Source organism: Dendrobates tinctorius, unplaced genomic scaffold (assembly GCF_039654945.1).
Source record: "Dendrobates tinctorius isolate UK_male_01 unplaced genomic scaffold, ASM3965494v1 ptg000158l, whole genome shotgun sequence".
NCBI classification, from domain to species: domain Eukaryota; kingdom Metazoa; phylum Chordata; class Amphibia; order Anura; family Dendrobatidae; genus Dendrobates; species Dendrobates tinctorius.
Genome location: NW_027361825.1, coordinates 14,471,165 through 14,490,541, shown reverse-complemented (window position 1 = coordinate 14,490,541; position 19,377 = coordinate 14,471,165). Strand labels below are relative to the sequence as shown.

Sequence of the window (19,377 nt, the reverse complement as noted above, 5' to 3'; positions counted from 1 at the left end):
AAAAGGCGTTTAGTGAGTATTTCCCTGCTCTGTATTGTGCCGCAGTGACTGTTGTCCTTGACGGCACTGTTGGGTTTCGTGCTAGGTGTATTCTAGCAGGAAACCCAACAGTGTCATCGGGGTCTACAGTGACTGCTTTGAGTATTGTATTGCTACATTGTGCCGCAGTGACTGTTGTCCTTGACGGCACTGTTGGGTTTCGTGCTAGGTGTATTCTAGCAGGAAACCCAACAGTGTCATCGTGGTCTACAGTGACTGCTTTGAGTATTGTATTGCTACATTGTGCCGCAGTGACTGTTGTCCTTGACGGCACTGTTGGGTTTCGTGCTAGGTGTATTCTAGCAGGAAACCCAACAGTGTCATCGGGGTCTACAGTGACTGCTTTGAGTATTGTATTGCTACATTGTGCCGCAGTGACTGTTGTCCTTGACGGCACTGTTGGGTTTCGTGCTAGGTGTATTCTAGCAGGAAACCCAACAGTGTCATCGTGGTCTACAGTGACTGCTTTGAGTATTGTATTGCTACATTGTGCCGCAGTGACTGTTGTCCTTGACGGCACTGTTGGGTTTCGTGCTAGGTGTATTCTAGCAGGAAACCCAACAGTGTCATCGGGGTCTACAGTGACTGCTTTGAGTATTGTATTGCTACATTGTGCCGCAGTGACTGTTGTCCTTGACGGCACTGTTGGGTTTCGTGCTAGGTGTATTCTAGCAGGAAACCCAACAGTGTCATCGGGGTCTACAGTGACTGCTTTGAGTATTGTATTGCTACATTGTGCCGCAGTGACTGTTGTCCTTGACGGCACTGTTTTTTTTTTATCAACAGTGGACAAAGTCCGAACACGTTGGCGTTCGATCAAGGACCGCTTCAACAGTGATGTTCGTGCTGAGGGCCAGGTTCGCAGTGGATCTGCGTCAAGGACCAGAACTAGATACCGTCACTATAACGCGTTGCAGTTCCTAAGACCGGTCCTTGCCACGAGATCGTAAGTATTATAAATTTTGGGTTTTTATTTTTATTAATCTGTGTTTTTCTAATCCACAGCTGATGCTTCTTGTAAAGGCATGGTAGTAATGATTTTCCTTTCTTCAACAGCACCTGGAGCAGCACCCTGCAACCTGGCCCTGGAGCGGTCCTTCCTCGGACGTCCTCTGACCCGTCCCAGCCATCCGACAGCCAGGAAGCACCTTGCAGGTCAACCACACACACAGCTGGTGACCAGGAAGCTGGGCCATCAGGTGTTCCCCTGTCCCAGGTCTCTGCCACTGGTTATGCGTGCACTACCCGCCAGCGGCAGAGGGCCTTGGACAGGAATGTCTTGCCCGAGTTTATGCATTTGAGCGAGACATTTAATTCCAGCCTCAAGTCACTGTCCGACAGAGTTGAAAGCGGTTTTGCACTCATGGAACGTGGTTTTAACCACTTTGAACACCGCTTCAATTCTGTAGAACAGCGCCTTGACCGTCTGGAGGCCGACCTCAACAGACCAGCACACCATTTTTTTAGTAAGATTGTAAAGGGCATGGCGGAACACCTTAGTCCTGATCAACAGCTGAATGTGCTGCAGGCCTGCAACAATGCTTTCTTGCAGGCTATGCAGCATAATCGGTACGGTCAGCAGTCAGTGGTGTCCTTTCCACCTGTGCCACCATTGACTCGCTTCACCTCACTACCGACTTGTGCTGCATACCACTGCACGGACACCTCTATTCAAAGCCAGGACACCCACCGTTACACCACCACAAGTCTGAGTGCAGCTGGTCACTTCACCGACACCACCATGGCAAGCGCTGCTCCTGTCTGGAGCACCACCGCCACTCCCATGCATGCGTGGAGCTCAGCCACCACTAGGCAAACATGGAACAGCCCTGCCGCTACAACAACGTGTAGTAGCCCTGCCACCACCACTCTGCAAACCTGGACCATCACTGCCGCCACCAGTCCTCCTGCAAGGACGAGCACTGACAACGAGGAGCAGCAGCAGCAGCCACCTCAGCAGCAGCTCCAGCCACCTCATCAGCAGCCACCTCAGCAGCAGCAGCAGCCACCTCAGCAGCAGCAGCCACCTCAGCAGCAGCTGCAACCACCTCAGCAGCAGCTGCAACCACCTCAGCAGCAGCAGCCACCTCAGCAGCAGCCGCCACCTCAGCAGCAGCCACCACCTCAGCAGCAGCAGCCGCCACCTCAGCAGCAGCAGCCGCCACCTCAGCAGCAGCAGCAGCCACACCTGCAGACGGGGGACCTACACTCAATATTTGCCCCTATTTCAAGGCGAAATCCATCAAGGCGGGCATTGGGCCAAAGTCGGTCCAGGCACACAAGCCTACGGCGACATGCCATTACAACTAATGTACCTGAACAGATTTCCTCTCCTCCAAGTGTTCCTAGTTTGATTCCCTTAACTGGACTACCTTCCCCCACAAGTTTTGTTGCCCCTTCCCCTCAAACACCGTCTTCAACAGCAAGTGTTGCATATTCCCTGCACACCCCCAAATTGAAACCATCTGCCCCCAAACGCCGGAAAAAATAATTTTTTGGTTTATTTTTGTGATAAAAAATAAATTTACATTTGTGGTTCACCATTACTAAGTTTCATTAATGTTGTTTGCGCCGCTCACACACACTGATGGGTAAATACATGTTAAAAACCAACCCAAGGCCTAGTATAGTCATATGTGAAATAACACGGACTAGTATAGTCATACCAAGGCCTAGTGTAATAACTCGAGTTTTACCAACTTGGATCTGGTTTCATGAAAAACAAACTGTTGAAACTTGTCTTAAAAATAATTTTCTTTATAGTTTCACCAGTTTGTTTTTTGTGAAACAAGATGCTAGTTGTTAAAAATCGAGTTATTACAGTAGGCCTTGGTATGACTATACTAGGCCGTGGTATTTCACATATTACTATACTACTAGCCCCAAGGCCTACTATACTCATATTTGAAATACCACGGCCTAGTATAGTCATTCCAAGGCCTAGTGTAATAACTCTAGTTTTACCAACTAGAATCCGGTTTCATGAAAAACAAACTGTTGAAACTTATAAGTTTCTTTCTAGTTTCACCAGTTTGTTTTTTGTGAAACAAGATGCTAGTTGTTAAAAATCGAGTTATTACAGTAGGCCTTGGTATGACTATACTAGGCCGTGGTATTTCACATATGACTATACTAGTAGGCCCAAGGCCTACTATACTCATATTTGAAATACCACGGCCTAGTATAGTCATTCCAAGGCCTAGTGTAATAACTCTAGTTTTACCAACTAGAATCCGGTTTCATGAAAAACAAACTGTTGAAACTTATAAGTTTCTTTCTAGTTTCACCAGTTTGTTTTTTGTGAAACAAGATGCTAGTTGTTAAAAATCGAGTTATTACAGTAGGCCTTGGTATGACTATACTAGGCCGTGGTATTTCACATATGACTATACTAGTAGGCCCAAGGCATACTATACTCATATTTGAAATACCACGGCCTAGTATAGTCATTCCAAGGCCTAGTGTAATAACTCTAGTTTTACCAACTAGAATCTGGTTTCATGAAAAACAAACTGTTGAAACTTATAAGTTTCTTTCTAGTTTCACCAGTTTGTTTTTTGTGAAACAAGATGCTAGTTGTTAAAAATCGAGTTATTACAGTAGGCCTTGGTATGACTATACTAGGCCGTGGTATTTCACATATGACTATACTAGTAGGCCCAAGGCATACTATACTCATATTTGAAATACCACGGCCTAGTATAGTCATTCCAAGGCCTAGTGTAATAACTTTAGTTTTACCAACTAGAATCTGGTTTCATGAAAAACAAACTGTTGAAACTTATAAGTTTCTTTCTAGTTTCACCAGTTTGTTTTTTGTGAAACAAGATGCTAGTTGTTAAAAATCGAGTTATTACAGTATGCCTTGGTATGACTATACTAGGCCGTGGTATTTCACATATGACTATACTAGTAGGCCCAAGGCCTACTATACTCATATTTGAAATACCACGGCCTAGTATAGTCATTCAAAGGCCTAGTGTAATAACTTGTAAGTTGGAATGGAGCAGATTACATTCATACACTCAATGCTGACTTGTATTCCCCATGGACTTTCATTGGGGTTGGGTTTTGAGGGTTGTGTTTTGAGAAAATCACATACTTTGTTTTCAACTAGTTGCACAATTTTCTCTTGAAAAAAAATGGTTTCCTGATTCATGGCCTGCAGCTTTGCTCGTTCCAATATATTTCACGCAGACTAGCAATGCTGCATTTTAACTCATATGTGTATTTACCTGCCCAGGTGTGTGAACATCAAAAAATTCAGTTATACATGGGAAGTTTTTTATTAAATTGGAGTTTCAAAAATATAGTGCACTCAGTAATGGTATCAAATAAGGTTTTTTATTACCATAAACAAACAAAAACATTACACCATTTCATCTTGCCAGTGCACCCGTCCTACATCAGAAATAAAGTAGGCCGCAAATTGGTCCCTCATTTGGCCAACTTCAACGGATGACCTGAGAGTGTGCTGAGTGAATTCAGGCAATGGGTTAGGAGCATCATCGTCCAGTTCAAAGGTCGGGTGCTCTTTAGCCATCACAAAGTTATGTAGAACCACACAGGCCTTCACCACCTCGACTGTTTCAAGTTTAAGATTAATGGCCGTGCCCAGAATTCGCCATCTGGAAACAAGAATCCCAAAAGCACACTCGACAGTTCTTCTGGCCCTTGTCAGCCTGTAATTAAATATTTTTTTGGTGTGGTCCAAGTCCCGGCTGGAGTAGGGTTTCAGTAAGTTTCCGCACATTTGAAAAGCCTCATCGCCAACCATTACAAAGGGCAGTGGCGGAGCTTCGGAGTGAGGAAGAGGCCGTGGCATAGGGAAATTAAATTGGTTGCCATACAACCTCCGGCCCATGTCTGAGTTTTTAAAAGCCTGTGAGTCATTACCACGGCCAAATGCTCCAATGTCCACTGCTACAAACATACATCCGGCATCCGCAATCGCAATGAGTACTATTGAAAAGTACTTTTTGTAATTATAGTACTCAGATCCCGTTCTTTGGGGTTTGATGATCCGTATGTGTTTACCATCAACAGCTCCCAAACAGTTGGGAAAATTGCATACTGTCCAGAATTTGTCAGCAATTTCCATCCACTTTTCAGCGGTGGGCAGGGGCATAAATTCTGGGCAAAGAACATTCCAGAGAGCCCGGCAGGTGTCAGCAACAATTCCAGACAAGGTAGAGATTCCAATACGGTACTGGAAGTGTAGTGAAGATAGGGTTTCTCCAGTCGCCAGGAATCTGTGAACAGACAAAGAAGTAAAATTAATATTTATGTATATTATTTTAAAAAACTATAAAATAAAATATTAGTACATTCACGAAAACTAATTACCCACGGTTTTGAATACTAAATTTAAAAAAAAAACATCAGACCGCACCCCTTGGTTTTTAAAACATACCATAATGTCACCAGTAGCCGTTCCTCAGGAGGAATCGCACGACGGAGCTGTGTGTCCTGTCTCCGGATGGATTGTTGGACATGAGCAAGCAAATCCATGAAACTTTCGTGGGACATCCTGATATAATCTGTAAATTTCTCCGGGTTTGCCTGTAGCTCGCTGTAGAGGGTGTGGTATGCCCCACGGCTCTCCCGGAGTTCAACAATCGGATGTATCCACATACGCCGCCGTCTTCGCTGCCTCTCTCTCTTCCTTTGTTCATGGCAAGCAACTGCATACGCCTGAGCCATCGCGATGTCCAAATCCAAGTTGAAGTGAAAACTCTTCCAGCGCAGATCCATGGTCACGAGAAGAATCAAGCAAATGTGAAGAATACTGTAGACAGGGTCTATATATTAACATACCACACCCACAATGAAGTCCCATTGGTCTTGTGTGTTGTTGAATGGTTGTTTTTTCATTTTTGTGGGGTTTTTCCAAAATCTGTAAAAAAACGCAAACGCACAAAAAACGCATACAAACGCGCAAAAACGCTGCGTTTTTTTCCTGCATGCGCACAAAAATGCTTGAAAAAAACGCAGCGTTTGTATGCATTTGTATGCGTTTTTTTAATGCGTTTTTTTGCGGGAAAAACGCGCTGCAAAAAAAAGCAAGTGTGAAACTAGCCGTAGCAAGTGTTTTTCTTGGAATGCTGTGTTTTTTAGCCTCCATGCATAACGCCTTTTTGTATGACCAAACAACTCAATCTTTGTTTCATCAGTCCACAGGACCTTCTTCCAAAATGTAACTGGCTTGTCCAAATGTGCTTTTGCATACCTCAGGCGACTGTTTGTGGCGTGCTTGCAGAAACGGCTTCTTTCGCATCACTCTCCCATACAGCGTCTCCTTGTGCAAAGTGCGCTGTATTGTTGACCGATGCACAGTGACACCATCTGCAGCAAGATGATGCTGCAGGTCTTTGGTGGTGGTCTGTGGATTGTCCTTGACTGTTCTCACCATTCTTCTTCTCTGCCTTTCTGATATTTTTCTTGGCCTGCCACTTCTGGGCTTAACAAGAACTGTACCTGTGTTCTTCCATTTCCTTACTATGTTCCTCACAGTGGAAACTGACAGGTTAAATCTCTGAGACAACTTTTTGTATCCTTCCCCTGAAAAGCTATGTTGAATAATCTTTGTTTTCAGATCATTTGAGAGTTGTTTTGAGGAGCCCATGATGCCACTCTTCATAGGAGAATCAAATAGGAGAACTACTTGCAAGTGGCCACCTTAAATACCTTTTCTCATGATTTGATACACCTGGCTATGAAGTTCAAAGCTCAATGAGGTTACAAAACCAATTTAGTGCTTCAGGAAGTCAGTAAAAAAGTAGTTAGGAGTGTTCACATCAAGAAAATGATAAGGGTGCCCATACTTTTGCACCGGTCAAATTTTGTTTAAATGCAGATTGCACATTTTCTGTTAGTACAATAAACCTCATTTGAATCCAGAAATATAACTGAGTTCATCAGTTATTAGATATATGAAACTGAAATAGCTGTTGCAAAACCAAAATTGTTATAAAGAAAAAAGGTTAACATTAATAGGGTTGCCCAAACTTTAACATATGACTGTATATATATATATATATATATATATATATATATATTTTTTTTTTTTTTTCTTTCCTTATACAAATTTATTAAACCTGTGAAGACAAATAAAGCAAAACATGTTAATGAAATGTACATGTGGTAAAAGGCAGACATCAGGCTGAGCCGCTACGCTGTTTTATGTGCAGTGAAAGAACTGCAGGAGTGGAGCAGGATGCACATCATGTATTTGGTTCTTTTGGTCCTTTTTAGGCATAAGTTAGCACAGTATTATATTTGTCCAAATTTTTCCTTTAAAGACTATTTAATATAATTCACACTGCTGATTGGTCAGATGTTCTTCTTTGTCGATCTTGACGGCGCAGTAGGTGACGGCATCCACATTGATTCTATGTCCTGACCGTTTAGGGAAACTTTTCTTAGCGATCTCAGCGTATTGGAGACCGGAAGGATCCAACTGAGGATTCTGCAAAATAGTCATCATACACCACATTACATCACGTAGAATACAATGGAGCGAGGAGTGCACCATCTATGAGGGCTGTGGGAATAGACGACCAAACGGGCTCAGCTGTTCCTAAGTCTCCTACAGACTGTAATGAAGAGAGAATGGCGCCAACTCAATGTATTCATTCCTTAGTCACTGTTTTCTCTGCCAATGAGGTCACCGGACTAGTGTACTCTCTCTAAGTTAGAGGCTCGACCTCTAGTCCTAAGGATAACTTATAAGAATCTATGATTGGAAAACGCTTTAAAAGATTTTTATAGCTTAGAAAACCCTTTCTCCCTGGAGTTATTTTAGGGAAATATCATATTCAGGATCTTTATGTCTCGGCAGAGTGAAGAGCAACATCAAAGACCAACTCTCGCTCTTGAGGATCTATCCTGTAACTCATAGACAAACCATTGATTTGAATGGGCAGGGTGTAATGTTCAATGTCCTCTGTGGTGGCACAGTAGGGAAATCATACTCTTAAGGGCTGTTTCATTGCACACACAAGTCTTAATAAAGGGTTAACTGGAGTACCATGCTCAGAATACATTAAAAGTCGCATTCGGGTTATATGGGCAGCACGGTGGCTCAGTGGTTAGCGCTACAGCCTTGCAGCGCTGGGGTCCTGGGTTCGAATCCTACCAAGGACAACATCTGCAAGGAGTTTGTATGTTCTCCCCGTGTTTGCGTGGGTTTCCTCCGGGCACTCCGGTTTCCTCCCACACTCCAAAAACATACTGATAGGGAATTTAGATTGTGAGCCCCATCGGGGACAGTGATGAAAATGTGTGCAAACTGTGAAGCGCTGCGGAATATGTTAGCGCTATATAAAAATAAAGATTATTATTATTATTATCTTTACAGTGGCATACTCTTTGTCAGAAATGCTACTCTGGTCCATTGACTTGAGTGCCATTTCTAGAAATGTCAGCCTTTCTAAGGAATTTCACAAGGGAGCTTGACCTCAATCCCTGAGTCTTCCTAAACTTCACCAATTTAAACTGGTGTGAAAATGCCAAGTTATGCAAGAAATGTGCAACTTTTTAAAGCTTTTATGCCAATTTTCTGTCGTAAAAGTTTTGCTAAATCTACTCCATGGTTTCCCCTGGTATGTCAGTGGATCACTGAGGATCTCTTGGAGAACAAAAGGTTTAAATGTTTGAATTCAGTTGGTAGGCGTCTATAGCTATTAGATGGTCACCTGATCCCACCAATAGCAGCAGGTTGGGGAGACCTAAATCTAATGTTTATGTGGACCTTTACTATGAGTCTTTCATGAAAGTATAGTCTTTACTGAAACCCAATTACCCAGAACTTAATCCCATCCTTGGTGTAAAATGATACATTTACAAACATATTCCATGCATGGCTCCCCGTCCTTGTCCTGCTATGCATGGCTCCTCCATTGCTGTCCTTGTATGCATGGCTCCTCCATTGTTGTCTTTGTATGCATGGCTCCCCATCCTTGCACTGCTATGCATGGCTCCCCGGTCCTTGTCCTGCTATGCATGGCTCCCCGGTCCCTGTCCTGCTATGCATGGCTCCCCGGTCCTTGTCCTGCTATGCATGGCTCCCCGGTCCCTGTCCTGCCTGCTATGCATGGCTCCCCGTCCTTAACCTGCTATGCATGGCTCCCCGATCCCTATCCTGCTATGCATGGCTCCTTACCCCACTGTATGAGCAATGTCTGCTCCTCACATCACCCCAAGTACAGCATTATTACAATGACTATCCACACACCTTATCTTTAGATCTCGATAAACCTGTGAAATAATCAAAAGAAGTTGGTTACATTTTATATCAGTAGTAATAGTATAATATTACATCATACATGACATTTCGATTCTGCTTTCTATGCACCAGGCAAAGAACAAAGAATCTAATACAGGAAAGATTATCTCTCCCAGAATGTAATGCAGCTGGGAATAATAACTTGGCTGTTACAGGAAGAGTCTGTGCACATGCTTGTTGACTGTTTCCAGCAGTTACCATATTAATTGTAAAACTATTTCCAGAAGCCCTGATCTCCAAACTTATCATTTAATTTAATTTTATCGCCCAGCCTCATTCCCTCACCCTCGGTGTAAAATATCTGGCCCCTTGCCCCCCAGTGTTTAACATCCGAACCCCTTTTCCCTCGTTTATAACATCAAGCCCCTCTTCCAAGGTGTATAACATCTGACCCCTCACCTTTTGTATACAACATGTGGCCCCATAGCCTCCAGTGTGTAACATCTGGTCCCATTGCCTCCTGGTGTATACCATCCAGCCCCTTTTTCCTCCGCTGCATAACATCAAACCCCATTGCTCCTGGTGTATAATATCTGGCTCAATTGCCCCCATGTATAATTGAATGGTAAAACGGACACCCTGACCAAACATTACTGGATATCGGTCAGTTTTTGTTTTCACACATAAGAAAAAAACAGAAGTCTAAATGAAGCTCTACACAGATTCTACCACTGAGCTCTTCACTACTTAGACACTGGTGATATTGCTTGAATACTTCTTGCTTTTTTCATTGACTTTTATTTTATTGTCATTTTCAATTTTTAACGTAAATCAATGACAACTTTCAGAAATATATGGCAGCATGTGTGCACAATATGGTAATAATTAGATACTGTATGGAGAAATTAATTAGTGATTTTGTGATTGTTTTTTCGTGGCACATTATAATTTATGATAATAGTAAATTTAGATTGATATGTTTTGTGCTTATTTATAAAAAATATCAGAAACTTGACAAAAATGTAAAAAAACGCAATTTTCAAACTTTGAATGATTATCCCTTTAATCCGGATAGTCATTCCACACAAAGACTTTAATAAATAACATTTCCCAAATGTCTGCTTTACATCAGCACCATTTAAAACGCCAATTTATTTTGTTAGCCTTTTAGGAGGTTTAAAAATGTAGCAGTAATTTTTCATTTTTTCAAGGAAATTTGAAAAATTAATTTTTTGAGGGACCTATCCAGGTTTGAAGTGACTTTGGGGGTGCTATATATTGGAAAACCCCAAAAAGTGATATCATTTTAAAAACAGCACCCCCTGACATATTGAAAACTGCTGTCAGGTAGTTTATTAACCCTTCAGGTGATTTTCAGGAATAGGAGCGGTAGAGCAGGAATGAAAAAGTGCTTGTTTCCCACCTAAATATCGCTAACTTCTGAACTGACCGCTGTAGCCGGGAGACTCTAAGGCTGCTATGTGGCCATCAACTGCTGTGGCAAACATCAGGACCACACAATCATGATCTCGGTGTGTCAATTAAATTAAAGCGGAAGCCCCCACAATTTATTATCCATTTATATGATGTACTCACTTTTGACAGCAGCAACTAAGGGGTTAAACAAATATGGACGGTGCCAACACTGACTGTTTGTGATACAACAAGTTGTCAGCTATAGTGTACAGCCGACAGCTGGTGAATAGTCACCTGTATGGGGATGATATTCCCTTATATCTCAGGTCAGTAAAAAGACATATTGGTGGTCATTAAGGGGATATAAAAGATTTATGCAATGTTCCTGCAGGTTAGATTTTGTCTGGTCTGGTTATTCTCTAACAATATTCAATCTGAAATCATGAGAACTATTATTACATCCTTCCACATAGAAAGATATATAGATACATTCATACAAACCATGGGAATGATTCCTAATAACCACAGCAATCAGGATTACTATAACAAATGCTTCAGCCCCAATGAAAGCATAGGGAATGTACTTTTTCCATATTTCTTGATCTGGCTTTCCTATAAAGAAAATAAGGAAACATTACAGAATTGGTTTGGATCCCTCTTAGTTTCTTATTAAAAACACTTCCCTCCTCAACATTATATGAAGAGTAACTGTCTATTCACTTAAAACTTGTATAAAACAGAACATTCCAGCCCAATATGTCCAAGGACGGGCTGGATTCCAATGCTCTGTAACTTGCCATCCACTCTTTCTTCAGCTTTCTGCATGAACTATTGTAAGGAGGTAGAGGTGCTGCCCATATTCCCCTTTGAAGACATATATATTGCTGTAATGCGTTTGGAAGTTTAACAATTTGCATTGCTACGTGATGAGGTTGTGTTCTGCCCAGCAGCAGGGAGTTAATAGGGAAAGATTGGGTTAACAGTTGGGACTAGCCCAGAATAGGAAGGGCTAGATAAGCAGACAATGGAGAGTTTCCTGTGAGAACTAGGCAGCAGTAGCAGACCTCAAGTCTGATTGAGGAGCAGAACCAAGTGCAGTGGGTATTCTGTGGCAAAGGGAGACAACCAAGGGGATAGTAACATCCTACAGAGAAGGGAGTCACAGTCCTGAGTCGGTTCAGAATTATAGAGAGGAAAGTAAAAAGTATTGGGCTCTTTGGCAGGAAGCTTATCGGGATGGTACAAAGATGTCTGTTGGATAATGGGACAGAGAAAGAAAAAGGTGAAGTGGTAAAGCCCTGTGTTGTGGTCTAGAGGCATAACTAGAGCAATAAGCTAAGTAACAGCCATATTGGCATAAGAAATCTCTCCTAAGGGGAGTAAGAGTAAGATGCGGAACTGTGGGTGGAAGTATAGTGTAGTGCCTTTATTGAGGGATGAGGAGACTCCCGGGGTAATGTCCTGAGTGGTGTTGAGACAGAAAAGTTAAGAAGTAGAAAGCTAGATTGACTCCAGAAAAAGAGAGAAAAAAGTGTGTGATAACGTACCATGTCATAACTGAAAACACAAAATTAGAATATCATCAAACAGCTCATTTATTTCAGTTCTTCAAATCAAAAAGTGAAACTCATCTATTATATAGACCTCAAGCAGCTTGGATAGTATGCCTCTCCTCTCTTCCTCCAGACTCTGGGACCTTGATTTTCAAGGTTTAGTGTGAAGTTTCCACAATCAGTGATGGTTTGGGGAGCCATGTCATCTGCTGGTGTAGGTCCACTGTGTTTTATCAAGACTAAAGTCAGCGCAGCCGTCTACCAGGAAATTTTACAGCACTTCATGCTTCCCTCTGCCGACAAGCTTTTTGGAGATGGAAATGTCATTCTCCAGCAGGACTTGTTACCTGTCCACACTGCCAAAAGTACCAATATCTGGTTTAAAAACAACAGTATCACTGTGCCTGATTGGCCATCAAACTCAACTGACCTTAACCCCATAGAGAATCTATGGGGTATTGTCAAGAGGAAGATGAGAGACACCAGACCCAACAATGCAGACAAGCTGAAGGCCGCTATCAAAGCAACCTGGGCTTCCATAACACCTCAGCAGCACTACAGGCTGATCGCCTCCATGCCACACCGTATTGATGCAGTAATTGATTCAAAAGGAGCCCTGACCAAATACTGAGTGCATTTACTGAACATACATTTCAGTAGGCCAACATTTGATTTTAAATCATTTTTCAAGCTGGTGCTAATTTAATTCTAATTTACTGAGATAATGACTTTTGGGTTTTCATTCGCTGAAAGCCATAGTCATGAACATTAACAGAAATAAACACGTGAAATAGATCACTCTGTAATGACTCTATATAATATGAGCTTCACTTATTGTATTGAAGAACTGAAATAAATTAACTTTTTGATGATATTGTAATTTTGTGAGAAGCACCTGTATATTCTGCATTACCATGGTATTGCAGTACATAGCATAAGTGATTAGATAATCCAAGGTTCAAGTCCCCTAAAAGAGCTTAATAATACATTTAAAAAAAATTAAGTTTTTAAAAATAAATAAAAATTAAAGTCTCTCCACTTTTCCCTAATAAAATATTTTAAAAAATTAAACAATAAACATATTTGACATCACTGCTCCTTCCGAAAACAATGGAATAAACAGTGATCAAAAAGTCAATTACACAGCAAATTGGAATCAGCTTACCTCGCAAAAACCATCCACCACAGAGCCCCAAAGACAGAAAAATAGTTACTACCGTATTTTTTTTTTAACAAACTTTAAAGGTTTATCATCTCTTAAATTAATTGGTTCTCAATGGGGTCAGGTCTCAGTCCGTTTATAGCAAATTTCTTATTTCTCAAGTTGTTTTTATTTTGCTTTCCTCTGACCCAGGGTAATCTAAGAATCCTAGATCCAGCTACACTTACAATGGAATGGATACTTTTATAAACTGCTAGTCATAAAATACCTGCAGAAGATGATCCTGGAGTGACCTCCAGTCTGGTCCCATTTCCGGTTGCAGTTTTTCTACCAGACCTTATATGACAGCAGAACCTTCCCGAGTCGTTCTCCACCAGGTTGTAGATAGTGATTGTAGTCTTCCCCTCATAGGTGGGTACTTGTGAGCTTTGCGGAATGTGGACTGCATCTGGGAAGGAGATATTTACCCTATGCTTGTAACATGGGCTATTCTGAAGGTTCTCAGTACTATTGCACCCAATGGACCATGTAACAGAGTAGGCTGTAAACTTAGATGTAAATGAGCAAGTGATGGCCACCGACTTTCCAGCTTCTGCTGTCACGTTCTCTGGTTGTGTCACCACCAATCCTTCTTGGACGGCTCCTGTAAAGGAATAAAGATGGCCATACACATTAGATATAAATAGGTCGATGGTTGAGCAACCTTTGAATGACTGATTGGTGAATGATCACATCTTCAAACAGCTGAACACATTTTAGATCATTCTGGCCATTACAGTTTCAGTCTGATTTCAGACATATCCAACTTCTTTCCAAATGACAACGGTGCAACATTTTTCTGATTCTGTAGTTAAAATCACCCCTTTTTTTACTTTAAGCTTGCCAATGGCTTTTGGACTAACATTTGTTTAGCAGAAAATAATTTCTCCTGACTATCCCATACACACAATGCTCAACTCGACTAACCATTCATGTGATTTTAATGGGTTGAGAAGAAAAAGGCAATGTCAGATTCATCAGTTTCTCAGTTAATGGCTTATCTTCCCTGAAAACAAAAGGTTCAACTGTTGAAATTCTAATGTCCTGTTCCTTTTCTCCCTCATCAACTGTCGACAGAGCCAAGAAACCTCCATATAGAGTATATAAGATCGTTGGGCTGCAATACGATCTGACATATTTGAGCACCGCACTAATGGATGAGGATATTTATTCAGGTCACAGAACTTAAACGACCTGTCAATTGCTCCAAAAAAATGAGTTAAAAGGAATCTGTCAGTAGGATCAACACTCCTAAGCCAGCTGTATGAGAGTGCTGTCTACGTAGCAGAATCTCCAAGGGTATGTGGCGATAATCACATTAGGATTTCTTGAATACATCCATTTCCAGTGAAAATCTATTACTAAAAGTTAATTTATTTTCTCAAAAACAACAAAAAAATTTTTTAAATACTTTTAAAATACAGTACAACGCGTTTCGGCTGCTATTTTTACAGTTCAGCGTTCATCAGGTAACAAAAAAACAAACAACATGCAAAAGCACTATCAAGTGGTGTTGCAACCTCAAAGCTTTCTTTTTTATGAAGGTTCCTAGAAGGGATTAGTAGGGCGGGACCCGAAATCTGTCACTCGAATTCTCCTCCCTGACAAATATCTACAAGGTAACGTCTAAAGAGACTCAGTTTACTTATATATATAAAATAATATAACAGTATAGTACTTATATTCTATCCAAAATGAGCTTTTAATTACATAGCATAAATATGATTATAAATATAATTCACTCGAATGAGTTATCAAAAACACTATCATCATCTCTACGTGAATCAGTTCATCCCATTGAAAAGCTAGCAATGTAAAAACAAACAAAAAATTTTTACAAAATGTAAAACAAATTCCAAAAATATTCCAAAAAACTTAAAAATAAAATCACTATAAGAGGAAAGTGAAACTTTAAAACAACTTTCTTATCCGTGACAATGACAAACACATTCTCTACAAGGTCATTAAATCTATTTGGATAGAGGATTTGTAGCCTATATATCCAATAGGACTCTTTTCAATTTAATAATTTATTCCTATTATTAACTCCTTTTGACATATGTCCCAGCAGTGTCACCGTGATGCAGAAGTTTTTTTTTGCTTCAGCAGAAGATGACAGGACAGGCTATGTTTAATCTGCCTGTTATTTGCATTATAGCGGTAATTGTTCATCCTGGCATTCAATTCCTGGAAAGTTCGTCTCACGTGTTGAAGCCCGCATCTGCAAGTCACTATGTAGATGATAAAATCTGTTCTACATGTGAATTTTAATTGATTCCCCAGTAGTATTGGATCGAATTCTCCTTGCTCCATGGTCAATGATCTTACAACATTTACATTTGCTTGAAGAGCATCTGTATTCTCCTGTATTTGCCTTCCCTCCATTCACATTGGTATTGCTTCCTATCATACTTTTTATTTTTGTAACCTCTTTTAATTTACTCCAAGCTATAATATTTTCATTGTCTCTCCTCTCCTAAAAGTTATTCCCGGTTCACAGGTTCACACGTAAGCATTTTCCCAAGAATCACATCTTTTTTAAAAAATATACCAATATTTTTTTTTTAATTTTTCTTATCAATATATTCCCTTTATGATGTTACGAAGCTTAGCGCGACCCGAGTCCCCATCGCTGTACCGATGCGCTGTAAATAGTGTGTTTACCCTGGAACTCAAAGATGTGTGTAACCTAAATAAAAATTTTAACCATTCCAACAGCAATGTTTTTTGTTCCTCCCGCAATCCTAGTAATAGTGATAGATAATGATCTACTGATCTGATGCCAAGTGTGTGATCGATGTTGGAGTACAATGAATTTACATCCAGCGTGATAAAGCTGTAATTCTCCTGCCATTTTATATTCCTACATTCCTCAATCAGTTACACAGAGTCTTTCAGATATGAAGGAAGGGTAGTCACAATTTCTTGAAGAAATAAATCAATGTAATGCGATAATGAACTTGTTAAGGAATCGTTTCCCGATATAATTGGGCGACCGGAAGGAGTGGAGGACTTTTTATGCATCCTTTGGAAGATGATAAAAATGTGTCATTGATGGTGTATTGTTGGTCAAAAACTTCTTCTCTTTTTTATTAATTATATTCTTTTTATATGCTTTATTTATAAAACCATGATATTCCTTATTAAAATTGGCTGAAGGATCAGTTTTTTAGAATGTCATACTATCTAGTATCAGATAAGATGTTGTAGGCTTCTTTCAAGTAATCAGACCTATTCTGAGTCACTACCCCTCCCCCCACTATCTGCCTGTCTTATCACAATCTCTGTGTTCCTTTCAAGGAATGCAATGCGTTTTTTTCGTGCTGTGTGATCTTCTCTTTGTAAACAGTTTTATGGGGTTTTTTCTTTTTCGTTTTTATCCTTTTATTCTTACCAAAAACTTTCTGTTCCTCATTAGAACTAAAGGCCCCGTCACACACAGCGATCTCGCTAGTGAGATAACTGATTTTGTGACACAACAGCGATCTCGCCAGCAAGATCGCTGTGTTTGACGGGGATCAGTGACCGGCCCCACTGCTGGTTATTGCTGATCAGCCTGGGCTGTTTTTCGATCGCTGGTCTCCTGCTGGCCAGCACGCATCGCTGTGTGTGGCAGCGAGAGACCAGCGATCAGCGACGCTGGACGCTGGTTTCCAAGGTAAACATCGGGTATCCAGGAGTCGCGCGGCTCTTAGATACCCGATGTTTACCTTGGAAACCAGCGTGTATGCCGGTTTCCAATATAAACAGCGTGTATCTAGGAGCCACGGCTCCTGGATACCCGATGTGTACATTAGAAACCAGCGTCCAGCGTCGCTGGTCCTGATCGCTGGAGGGGCTGTCTTGTGACAGCTCACCAGCGATCAGCCTAACAATGTCCCAGCGATCCCGTCATGTCGGATCGTTGGTGGGATCGCTGGGACATCGTTATGTGTAACGGGGCCTTAAGACAGCTTTTATTCAAATTCCTGAATTCTTCTGAAACAAGATGAAAAAACGTCTCCAGGCAATGCCCCCTATACCAATATTTTTTTTTTAATTTTTCTTATCAATACATTCCCTTTATGATATATTGTTATAAAATTAAACTTCCAAAGATTTCTTTTATTATCCCCATTTTTTGTTGTCCCTTCTTTCCCTCTACTTTCATCTGCATTACAATTTCTTCCCTTCTTAATTGGGAGACAATCCCCCTGTTCTTTGTCCATTTTTTTTCTGTATGCTGCCTGGATTAATTTTTCTGGATATTTCTTATCCCTGAACCTTTTCTTCAGTATTGCTGATTGGGTCATATAATCTTTGGTGTTTGTACTGTTTTTTAGATCCTCAAAAGCTGACATTAGTGTTCCACTTCTTATAATGCACACTTCTAAAGTCCACATACCCATGCGTATCACAGCTTTTGAAGTGCGTTTTTGTTGTAATTTTACCTGATTTATGACCCAATTCCAGGGCCAGGAACACAATTTTGTCCCTTCTGATGCATGACATAAAGGAGATGCCCCGGTTATTACTGTTAAAGGAATGTATTAATTTACAGGCTTCATCCTCCATCCCAGCCCAGAAAATGATCAGCTCATCTATGTATCTACAGTATAGTAATATTTTTTCTTTGTATTCAGATACATACAACAGTGATGAGAACTCCAAACGCCCCATGAAAAGATTTTCGAAACTTGGCGCAACCCGAGTCCCCATCGCTGTACCGATGCACTGTAAATAGTGTGTTTTCCCTGGAACTCAAAGATGTGTGTTAATAAAAATTTTAACCATTCCAACAGAAATGTTTTTTGTTCCTCCCGCAATCCTAGTAATAGTGATAGATAGTGATCTACTGATCTGATGCCAAGTGTGTGATCGATGTTGGAGTACAATGAATTTACATCCAGCGTGATAAAGCTGTAATTCTCCTGCCATTTTATATTCCTACATTCCTCAATCAGTTACACAGAGTCTTTCAGATATGAAGGAAGGGTAGTCACAATTTCTTGAAGAAATAAATCAATGTAATGCGATAATGAACTTGTTAAGGAATCGTTTCCCGATATAATTGGGCGACAGGAAGGAGTGGAGGACTTTTATGCATCCTTTGGAAGCTGATAAAAATGTGCCATTTATGGTGTATTGTTGGTCAAAAACTTCTTCTCTTTTTTATTAATTATATTCTTTTTATATGCTTTATTTATAAAACCATGATATTCCTTATTAAAATTGGCTGAAGGATCAGTTTTTAAGAATGTCATACTATCTAGTATCAGATAAAATGTTGTAGGCTTCTTTCAAGTAATCAGACCTATTCTGAGTCACTACCCCTCCCCCCTTATCTGCCTGTCTTATCACAATCTCTGTGTTGCTTTTCAAGGAATTCAACGCGTTTTTTTTCCTGCTGTGTGATCTTCTCTTTGTAAACAGTTTTAAGAGGTTTTTTCTTTTTCGTTTTTATCCTTTTATTCTTACCAAAAACTTTCTTTTCCTCATTAGAACTAAAGGCCCATCACACACAGCGATCTCGCTAGCGAGATCACTGATTTTGTGATGCCACAGCGATCTCGCCAGCGAGATCGCTGTGTGTGACAGGGATCAGCGACCGGCCCCCCCGAGCTGATTGTGCTCGATCGGCCTGGGCCGTTTTTCGATCACTGGTCTCCCGCTGGCCAGCACACTGCGTGTGGCAGCGAGAGACCAGCGATCAGCAACGCTGGTTTCCAAGGTAAACATCGGGTATCCAGGAGTCGCGCGGCTCTTAGATACCCAATGTTTACCTTGGAAACCAGCGTGTACGCCGGTTTCCAAGGTAAACAGCAGGTATCCAGGAGCCACGGCTCCTGGATACCCGATGTGTACATTAGAAACCAGCGTCCAGCGTCGCTGGTCCTGATCGTTGGAGGGGCTGTCTTGTGACAGCTCACCAGTGATCAGCCTAACGATGTCCCAGCGATCCC

General features: G+C 41.1%; 1 protein-coding gene and 1 long non-coding RNA gene across 2 annotated transcripts in view; one reads left to right on the top strand and one right to left on the bottom strand.

Moving 5' to 3' along the window:
• Positions 1–19,377, top strand: part of LOC141051675 (uncharacterized) — a 119,475-nt gene that overhangs the window by 11,484 nt on the left and 88,614 nt on the right. The gene's annotated exons all lie outside the window — the stretch shown is intronic.
• LOC141052160 (uncharacterized) lies at positions 7,255–17,989 on the bottom strand. Its single transcript, XM_073549390.1, has 5 exons — positions 17,866–17,989; positions 13,665–14,039; positions 11,183–11,293; positions 9,275–9,297; positions 7,255–7,507 (listed from the first exon to the last, which is right to left on the bottom strand). Exons 1-5 carry the CDS (start codon positions 17,987–17,989, stop codon positions 7,346–7,348), a joined length of 795 nt encoding a protein of 264 aa, XP_073405491.1. The 3' UTR covers positions 7,255–7,345.